The sequence below is a fragment of the Octodon degus genome, unplaced genomic scaffold (assembly GCF_000260255.1).
Source record: "Octodon degus isolate 3935 unplaced genomic scaffold, OctDeg1.0 scaffold00180, whole genome shotgun sequence".
Classification (NCBI taxonomy): domain Eukaryota; kingdom Metazoa; phylum Chordata; class Mammalia; order Rodentia; family Octodontidae; genus Octodon; species Octodon degus.
Window position 1 is genome coordinate 1863058 of NW_004524756.1, and position 10448 is coordinate 1873505.

A 10448-nucleotide genomic window follows, 5' to 3' on the forward strand; every position below is an offset into this window, starting at 1 on the left:
TTAACAAAGTAATATGAATTTCACAGTATTTGTTGTAATACATGGTATTGTCTTACAACCAGCTATTCATATTACCAGATATTGGAAGAAGAAAAAACTGGAGCAATGTATAAGAAATTAAGAAAAGAAAAAGTACAAATGGTTCTGTCCTTCTAAATGGACGGGTTATGGGCCCGGGATTTAGCTCAGAGACACAGTGTTGGCCAAGTGTGAGGTCCTGAGTTCAATTCCCCATATCCTCGCCCAAACCCCAAATTGAAGGGTTATGTTTGTCAATCAAAGGAGGTATAGGGGCAGCGGGATAGCTCAGCAGACTAAAGCACCACTTAGGCAAGTGTAGGGACCACAGCTCAATCCCTGGCACCACATGCTGTTCGCTGTTCCAGCCCTGTTCCTAGGGCAGGCTGAGCTGGCCAGTCTGAGCATCATGGTGCACGCCTATAATCCCAGCGCTGGGGAGGTTCACTGAGTCTGAGCTTAGTATGACCCTGTAACAACCAAATACATTGGGGTGGGGGCAGATAGCTCAATGGAATAAAGCGCCTGCTTAGGCAGATGCAGGGGCCAGGGGTTCAATCCCCAGCCTGCCATACTGACCCCGCCCCTACGGCACACTAAGAGGCAATTGAGACTGGGCATGATGACATGTTTGTAATCCCAGAAGTTGGGAGGCTGAAAAACAGGAGGATCACTGAGTCCAATCTGTGTAATGAGAACCTGCACTAAATACATTAAAGAGTAAAAAGAAAAAAAAAAAAAAAAAAAAACAGGTGTAGTTAGGATGTAAAGTACCAACCCTTTTCTTTTCATTATTGAATGGTGTGCATATGCTATTTTTTTTTAAATGACAAAGTCTCCCTAAATCGTTGTTTCTGTAATCATTAAGTTCCCCAGGCAGGTTTGAACTTGAAATCCTTGTGTCACCTTTCCAAAGCGCTGGGATTAACAGGAGTGTGCAACAGTGCCTGGCTTGATCACATGCAAAACTTTTATTTATTTTTTTATTTTTTTTGCAAAACTGGGGATTGAACTCAGGCCCTTGAGCTTGCCAGGGAAGTGCTTATTTCACTGAGCCTACTCCCCAGCCACATGCAAAACTTTAAGCTAAAGTAAGAAACAACTGTTAAGTTTCTATGTATACATTTTATTTTTTGGTACCAGAAATGGAACCTTGTACTTGCCGGGAAGGCACTGAGCTATGTACTCTGCCTTTATGTACATATTCTAATGCTCTATTTGAGTAAAGGAGGCAAGTTGATTATGTCGTGTAGGCTTGTAATCATAGTAGCAAGGCTGAGGCAGGAGTAAACCTAGCAGACTACACAGCGAGATCAAGGCCAGCCCAGCCACACCTATATAGCAAGAGCTGCTCTCAAAATGCCAAAAAATAAACTCAGCACCCATTACTACTACCATGTAGAATGGAAGCTGATGAAATACAGTTGAAGGAAGCAAAACTCCTCTCCAGTCTCTTCAGATCTCAAGTCATCTTCTAAGTCATTTCCATGACATGTAAAACATGAAAGTTTGTCATGACATGCCAGATGTCTCTCGGGTAGATGGTCGTTCAAAAAGAAGGGGGTGGTGAATGAAAGCAAGAGACAGGAAAAGGAATATTGTGGGACTCTTGCTTCAAGGTTGTATATGGTGAGATTTTTGGACCTATGTGTAAACATAAGCATATAATTATGCCTATTTTAAAAATATATCCTAATTTTTAAATGTTTTTTATTATATTCTATAGAGACTTAAAGTTCAACATATCAATACTTGATGAAAAATACCTGTTCCATATTATGCCTAAGATGTTTGATATGCAGACAGATAGTGAGGTTAAGCTTAACAGCCTAAGTTGTATGGTAATAACAATAAGCTTATCTTCTGGATGGTTAACAACCTAAGTTTGCAGACCAAAATTAGAGAAAAAGGAGGACTGCAAGGAAAGCCAACATTTTGGCCCTAGCCTTCCAAGGTCAATTAAGACTCAGGACATAGGAGAACTTGTACTGTAATATCATGTAACTCGGTAGTGTCCCAAATTTTCTGATCAAGGAGATTATGGGGCCACAGAGGAAAGTGATCAACGATGTAGAGTGTGCCTAAGGAGAGTCACATGGAGAGAAAACATTCTCTCAGGCTTTCACAGAGAGCACACTGGCCAAGCAATGGCCATGACTCATCCATATGGCTGACACTAACAAAGGTTCTACAATCTGAGGTACAGGATCTCAGGATAAATCCTGAGGAGATTTCACTGATCTCATCAGACCCAAAAGCTACAACTCTTGTTGCATAGGTCCTGCTTTACCTAGGTCTTAACCATCCAGCAGAAAAGTATAAAAACAAAATATAAGAAGTAAAGCCATGCTGTTATGTTGAGCTGTAGGGGACTCAGGTCAACAATTTCTGACATTAAAAAAAAATAAATAAATAAACAATTTCTGACATTGCCAGTCAAGCGGAAGACCCAATACTATTATGGGCTACTGGACTCTTAGAATATTTTGCTGAGTTTACACACCTATAATATTCAAATAACGGAACTTAACAAAAAAAGGGTATACAGATGAATGTCCATTTTGTGTCTGTGTATTCAAAGTGGTTAGGATATTTACTTACATTCTCTTAATAGAGGGATTTGTTCTAATGGTGTTTGTAAATAGGATATCATGTCCGTATCCTGTACAGCAATTAACCACTAGGAAGAATGTATGCAATGTGTTAATTATTGAAACTGTCCTACCAATTTGATTTGAAACTGTCTCATTGCTATTTATCAATAAAATCATGGGGAAAAAGATAAAAGAAAAAAAATAAAACATGAAAGTATAAGCAGAGTTAAAGGTATGTAAAGAAATCTGTGCATAGAACATACTGTCCTTAAAATTCCTAATTCATATTTTCTGACTTCCATTGTGCTTTCAGGGTACAGTGAACAGGAAAGCAGTCAGAAAGACTTCAGGGAAAGTAAATATGACAATGCAACACAAGGTCTAAAGGTCTATAACCTTCTAAAATGCTTTTCACACAAGCTCACACAATTAAAAGTACAGCAGCAGGTATCAAACAACAAAAGTACCACTAAGCATTTAGGCTTCTGCCACAAGTTGCACTGTTGACTCTTCATCTCTGACAGTCACAGTTCAATCTCCTGAAATTTCCAGCAGCCTTTACTCGTGGTATTCTCCCTGTCCAGATTCCCATCCCCAGACAATGCTTGAGATCCGTGTTCATTGGTTGTCATTCCCACCTCCATCTACTCAAGGCTGCCATCATCATGTCTCTTCAGTTTGGCAGACTTTGGAGAAGGTAAATGATATTCAAGCCCTGCATTAATACTCTATAATAGGCAGTGTTTCTCAACAATGTGTTCATTACACTGATTTAGACCTGTATGAGGGCTGGTGAGATAGCTCAGTGGTCTGGAGCACCTATTTAGAGCAAGCTTAGCAAAGCACAGGGACCACGGTTCAGTCCCCAGCACCACATGCCAGCCAGCCCCGACCCCTGGTGGGCTGAGCTGGCCACACACAGATACACACAAATAAATAAAATAAAATAAAAATAAATAAACCTGTATGAGTGCCACAGGTGTGCTTGTTTTTTATAAAGGGGCTGGTGCACACTATCCATTATGAAATGGAGGGCTTATATGTGAACAGATAGACCCCATCTCCATCCAGTTACTATTGGAATAAAAAGACATTAGAAGGGGCCGGGGAGATAGCTCAGTGGAATAAGCGCTTGCCTGACAAGCGCAAAATCCTGAGTTCAATCCCTGGTTTTGGGAAAAAAAAAACATAAAAAAAAAAAAAGTGATGGTGACACCCACGTGTGGTAATCATGTAACAGAAGAAGTACAAATACAAAGCAGTGATTAAATAATCGCAAACATTTAATTAAACACTACTTAGAATCCTTCAAGAAACACGATCATGGGGAACATGAAGATGCTTCAAAGACTATGAAAAATGTATCAGAGCTGTTATTACATCAAGTAACAACTCTCTCCAGGAGGAGCAATTCCTTATGCGCATGCTTTTAGATGAAATAAGTTACTCTTTCTATAATCTGTGTTTTTTGCATGGTTCTATTCATAATGCCATAATTTACTTAATTTTACATAAAGGTATAAAAAATAAATATTGCCATGCATTTTCTGTTGACATTTAAAAACCTACAAATAAATAACTTATGCTGTCTAGAGATACTGTTCCTGCATATCTGTTAATTATGGAGGACTTCATCCAGCAAGCCTGAGTTTTTACCGCAGGCTCAAACTGGAAAAAGCTTCAAAATAAACCTAACTGAATGCCCGTGAATGACTGAAAATGTGAAGGGAAAAGAAACAACACAAGCCCCAACCGGAGTGCAAACACCTTTTCACAGCAGGTTTTTAACTTTAAACATTTATGAATTAAGGAGCCTTTCTTGTCTAAGGGCATGCTGGAAACACAAAAAGTGACAAAAACTAGAATCTTTCCTCGGGCAATTACTTCTCCTATTTCAGTTTCCTGAAACCTCCCTGGTTAAGACTCTTAGGATTAAGAACATGTAGCAGATAAGCTTTTACAAAAGTTCATCAGGTTCCTCATTAAAACTGAAGTCACACACCAGAGACAAATGGTCTGAAGGATAATTGAAGGATGGCAGCCGATTGGGTCCAATTTGTTCCTCAGTGAGTAAGTCAAGTGCTGCCCTCACGCTCAGTGCGTGCTGGGAATACCATATGTAGTCCAGGGTATGCCTGCACTCCCCTGAGGTCCGGATCTTCCAGGTGGTATAGGGAGGCTCGGACTGCCCGTCAGCACTCAGCAGCTTGTAGGCGCTGTTCAGATTGAGGCTGGAGGAGGCAAAGTGTTTGTAGACCTCCTCAGTGGGCTCTGCGTTGAAGTCCCCGCAGACGATCAAGGGAATCTTGGCGCCCTGTGTAATGTTCTGCAGGTTTTGGAGAAGGTCACAGCCCTGGGCAGATCGAAACTGCTCCCAGCCAGTACGTGCTTTCAAATGGGTGACAGCAATACAGAACTGTCGCCCAGATTCCTTGCACTCTAGGGTCTGGGCAATGGCCACTTGGTTGGTTTTCAATGTCATGGCTGTCAGCCGAATATTGGCACTGTTGACCAGCTTGAATCGGTTTTGTAGAAAAAACAAGGCGCAGCCATCAGGCCCATTGTTATGTTCGACATCCAGACAAGGTGACCAAGGCTTGGGGAAGAACGTGCCTTGGTAGCCCAATCTACTGAGCAGGGGCTGGAAGGTGTCGAAGTAGTGGTCCACCTCCTGCAGGCACAGGATGTCAGGCTGGTAGGCGAGGATTTCTTCTAGGATGAGGCATTTCCGTTCTTCCCACTTGAGTGCTTCAATAGGGCACTGCACGAAGTTGTCTTTGCCTTCCCCAAGTGCTGAAAAGAAAAAGCCGGCGGCTGTCAGGCTACTCCAGAACGAGACCTCCAAGTACCTGACATTCGCCTCAAGAGTCCCTTCTGCTCCACATGCTGTGATGGCTCTTCCAGCTACACTGCTTACCCACCTAAGCTGAACAACCCCCTTGCAAGCTATTGCAGTCTTGTACTGCTAAAACTATCTTTTGCAGCCACAGTCCAAAAACAAAGCTTTGGTTGGAAACTATACTAGTTTCAACACTGACTATAATATAGTCACATAAACAATAAAGAGGCACAACTCAGATGAATGAGACTTATTTAATGATGCCTTTACTACTTCCTAAAGTATGAATACTTGGGCTGGGTATGGTACCACATCCTATAATCCCAGCACTCAGGGAGACTGAGGCATGATGATCAGAGGATTGTTGAGAGTTCTATATCAGCCTGGAAGTCTAGCCAAATAGCTCAGCGGATTAAAGCATCTATTTAGGCAGATGCAGGAAGCGCGAGTTCGATTCCCAGTTTGCCATGCTGGCCCCGCCCCTGGGGCACACTGAGATGACTTGAGACTGGGCACACTGAGATAGCTTGAGACTAGGCATGGTGGCACACGCCTGTAATCCCAGCATTTGGGAGGCTGTAAACAGGAGGATCACTAGAATCCAATTTATGGAGTGAGAACCCATATACCCTGTACACCCTGTCCTAAATTACAAAATAAAATAAATCAGCCTGGCAATACTTTGAAAAATAAAATAATCTAAGAGTGGAAGTCAAGCATTTCCTTCTTTTCTGGTAAATAAACATACATAAATCAGCCCCTGATTCCTTAAATTTCAACTGCTAAACAAAGGGCAATAATACTGAATGAAGGTTGGCTGATGCATCTGGTTTTTGATGTGGCAGACGCAGGAAAGGGGACCTTGCTACTACAACAAAATACAGTAGTGCCTTGGTTCATGAACTTAATTTGTTTGTTCCACAGTTCTAGAAAAGATGGCCATGTTTGTGTTTGTATGGGAAACATGGCTGCGTTTGTGTTTGGCACATGGTACAGAGTTTGCAACAACAACAAAAATTTCTTTCCATATGCCTTTGTTTGCAAACCAATTTTTTGGTGAATCAAAATACTACTGTTATCTTACTGAACTGAGATAACTAAAGCAGGATCTTTTTGGTCTTATGCTACCTGGATGAGACCTATACAGAGGTGCCCTTCCCTGCAGAAGTTCTGTTACCCTGCCAATGCTACCTTACTGCTATACATTGAAAGCTGCAGGCAAGTTTGAGGAGGTGCCATCGTGCTGCCAAATAACCCACAGTCATGGCAACCTACAGTCATCTGCCCCAACTCTTCCCAGCACAGTGCTTGAGCAGAAGCAGGAAAGAAGTCATGGCAAAACTCACTGCACAGGCATAGAAGCGTAACGCCTACCTTGGGCGAGAATGTTCCACTGCATGACTCGAATGGATGGGTGGCTGCTGGGGCGATCTGCCCTGAGATCCACAAAGTCCCTCTGGAAGCGGGGAGGCCGGGTGTGTAGGACTGCCCTGCATTCCTCGAGAAGCTCTTTAGGATCAATGGGCTCCAGATGTTCTGGATCAGGTGACACCAAGTACTCTGGGTGCTGAGCAGCGGCACTGCTGTTCAGGGTCTTAGCAAGAGCACTGTAGAGTCTGCTTGTACCGGTTCCCATGGAATGCACTGCAGGAGAGGATGGCAGTTACACATTTGCTCCTTTACCTGACCATGGGCCCTGTTCAACGTAAGAACTGTAAGAGGAAGCATTTACTGTCCACTGACAAGAGTTCCTCTTAGCACAACATCACCATATTTCTGTATAAAGCAGTTCTACGGGTCCATCACCTGAGTGTCCAGTTTCTAGCTTTCTACTAGAACAGAAGATTCAGGGCTGGGGAGATGGCTCAGTGGAATAAGTGCGTCCTTGGCAAGTGCAAAGGTCTGAGTTCAATCCCCGGTTCCGCCAAAAAAAAAGAGGAAGATTCAAATACTTTTTTGTTAAAGGCTGAGGATATATAGCAATAGAACATAAAGCCCTGAGTTCCTTCCCCGGGATCACAAAAGTCACTTGAAAGCAGTCTAACAAATATAGCAAAATATACCTTAAAGGCAGATATACCTTAAAATCAATGGCCTCTTCCAACCTAGGATTTGTTTTCTACCGGGGATTGAACTCAGGACCCTGCAAATTTGTCTTTATAATTTATAAATCTACTCTTATAGAAACATGGGGGCTGGGGAGATGGCTCAGTGGAATAAGTGCTTTCCTGGCAAGCGCAAGGGCCCGAGTTCAATCCCTGGTTCCACCAAAAATAAATAAAAAAAAGAAACATGGCTAAAGTGGGATATAGTGGCACACGCCTGCAATCCCAGCACTCTGAAGCATGAGGCAATAACTTATTCCCTGTGAGTTTGAGGCCAGCTTAAACTACAGTGAGACCCCATTTCAAAAATAAAGAAATTACAGGCAAGTTTTACTGGGAATAGGTTCTGAGACTCTGTGCATGATTAAGTCTACTACTATGCCACTTCATTTTCTCTACTATATCCATATCCTTGAAAGACAAAATTTTCTTTGTAAAATCTGACAGGCTTATTGACCACATTTCATCCTAGTCAAATTTACAGTAGCAGGTCCTAAATAAAGCAAACCCAAATACCACCAAATATCCCTGAACATCAGACTCCATAAATGTCTGTGTGTGCTCTCTTGCTTTTTCTCAACTTAAAGCACTGCTGTTCCCAAAGAAACACCCTGGCAAACATAAGGGCCTGATATCAATGCCCGGTTCCACACAATAAAGAAAAAAAAGAAAAGAAAAGAAAAGACACTGGTTTCCAAACATACATATTTACATTTGGAGACATCTAACATCTGTTGAGCTCCTGGCAAATCACCAGCATGAGGCAGAAAAAATTAATCTCAACAGAATGGCTCTGTGCTTTTCTTTTGACAACACTTTATTTTTATGATTGAACTGTGTTTGGGGATTGCCACTGTTCTGAAAAGCAAGTACTATACAAAAAAAAATGAATGTAAAAAGCAGGTGATGGGGGCCTGCCCCTTAGCTTAGTTCTTTAAGTGGCTGCTTCAACAAAGCAGCCAGGCTCAGGTTGCTGTGGTTCAATCCCCACGACTCAAGCCAGCCAAACCTGCCCTGAAGGAATTCAGAGCAAAAAAAAAAAAAAAAAAAAAAGCAGGCGGTCACGTCCACTGGGAGCCTAACATTTGTGTGGCAGAGTACTCATCACACAGGAGCAAGCCTCTGGGCTTGAGCTCTAGCACCTCAAAAAGGGAAATGAGTCCAGCACTTGAATAATGAAAACTCAGAACAACTATCCTGAATCATACTTTCCTCTAAAAATGCGGAATTTCAGATAAAGAACAAAACTTTAGACAATGAATGCATGGTACTAATACATTTTGCCCAGAAAGCAAATTAAACTGTACCCTCTTACAAAGTAAGGTAAAAGTTATAAAGAAAATGATACAAAACATGAGATAAAACAGCCTAAAATCAGAATTAGAAAACTCAGAAATAAGGCTCTGAAAGAGTCAGTAATAAAGATTCAAAAAAAGCAAGAGAACAAGTATCTAACGCTGTGTGGTAGCATGTGCCTGTAATACTAGCATGGATGCTGGAATAAGAGAATCTCAATTCACAGGTCAGCCTGTCTGTATTATAAGCCCCTGACTCAAAAATGAAGGACCAGGGCTGGGGAGATGGCTCAGTGGAATAAGCGCTTTTCTGGCAAGCACAAAGGCCTGAGTTCAATACCCGGTTCCGCAAAAACAAAACAAAACGAAAACCTGAAAATTACATATTGAAAAAACACAGTGGCCGGGGAGATGGCTCAGTAGAATAAGCACTTTGCTGGCAAGCGCAAGGGCCTGAGTTCAATCCCTGGTTCCACCAAAAAAAAAAAAAAAAAAGAAAGAAAATGAGTAACACACTTAAAATACCTATGGAAGGAAAGGCAATATGAGCCAAGGATTTATGCTGTTTCCATAAGCCGTTCTGCAGGAAGCCACTACAGTAAGGGTAGGCAAAGTGTGTCCACATATTTCTGTACATTCCTCAAGCTAAAAACATCTTTACACTTTAAAATTTAAAAATGGCATTGCACACACATGCATGTAGATCATTTTTGGCCCACAAAACCTAACTATATACTATCTATCCCTTTCAGAACTCTACTACCCCTGGGACTAAAAAACAAGCCTAGGGGCCGGGGAGATGGCTCAGTAGAGTAAGCGCTTGCCTGGCAAGCACAAGGGTCTGAGTTCAATCCCTGGTTACACACACACACACACACACACACACACACACACACACACACACACACAGAAAAAGCCTGGAGAATCGAAATGACCAGAAAGTTGATGGTCTAACACACAGGCTTGTCAGAAAACCCAGTCTAATGGTGGTGGAGAAGGAAAGCACAGTGCCTTGGGGCAGCATGACACAGCCTTGAACACTTAAAAAGAGCCACTACTGTAGTAAAGGCCAGCCAAATATAGCTCAGTGGACTAAAGTGAAGGCTTGGGGTTTGATCCCTGGTGTACAAGCTGCTGCCATCCCTACCCCTGGGGCATACCGAGACAGTGAATGAGACTGGGTGTGGTGGCACAGAACTGTAACCTCATCTCCTGGGAGGCTGAAAACAGGAGGATCACTACAGGTTCCATCTGTGTAGTGAGACCCTGTAGATCCTGTACATGATAGGGCAAATTCAAACTTTTTAAATTTAAATTCTTCAATTCTTTTTAGTGATAATTTAGTAGCTTCAGTATTACTAGGATCTGAGGCAAATGGGTGATTCTCTTTTTTTTCTTGTGGGGGGGGCTTGGAAATCCACTTAATAAGACTACCAACTATAAGACTCAAGGAAACAGTACCCTATTTGCCCTTTTTTGAGACAGGGTCTTGATATAAACTACCTAGCTGGCCTTAAACTCATACCTGGGGGGCCTGCCCCTTATCTCAGTTCTTTAAGTGGCTGCTTCAACAAAGCAGTCAGGCTCAGGTTGCTGT

General features: G+C 42.2%; 1 protein-coding gene across 2 annotated transcripts in view; it reads right to left on the reverse strand.

Moving 5' to 3' along the window:
* Window positions 1–3877: 3877 nt before the first annotated feature.
* The window catches only part of Noct (nocturnin), a 20119-nt gene continuing 13548 nt past the window's right edge, over window positions 3878–10448 (reverse strand). The window contains exons 2-4 of one of the 2 annotated variants that reach the window (XM_023703797.1): window positions 7532–7594; window positions 6826–7095; window positions 3878–5405 (exon numbers count right to left, since the gene is read on the reverse strand). In XM_023703797.1, coding sequence (XP_023559565.1) covers window positions 4570–5405; window positions 6826–7087 — 1098 coding nt within the window. In that variant the 5' untranslated portion in view covers window positions 7088–7095; window positions 7532–7594 and the 3' untranslated portion in view covers window positions 3878–4569. The remainder of the gene's footprint in view (window positions 5406–6825; window positions 7096–7531; window positions 7595–10448) is intronic. The other variant, XM_004643637.2, reaches the window with a different exon arrangement.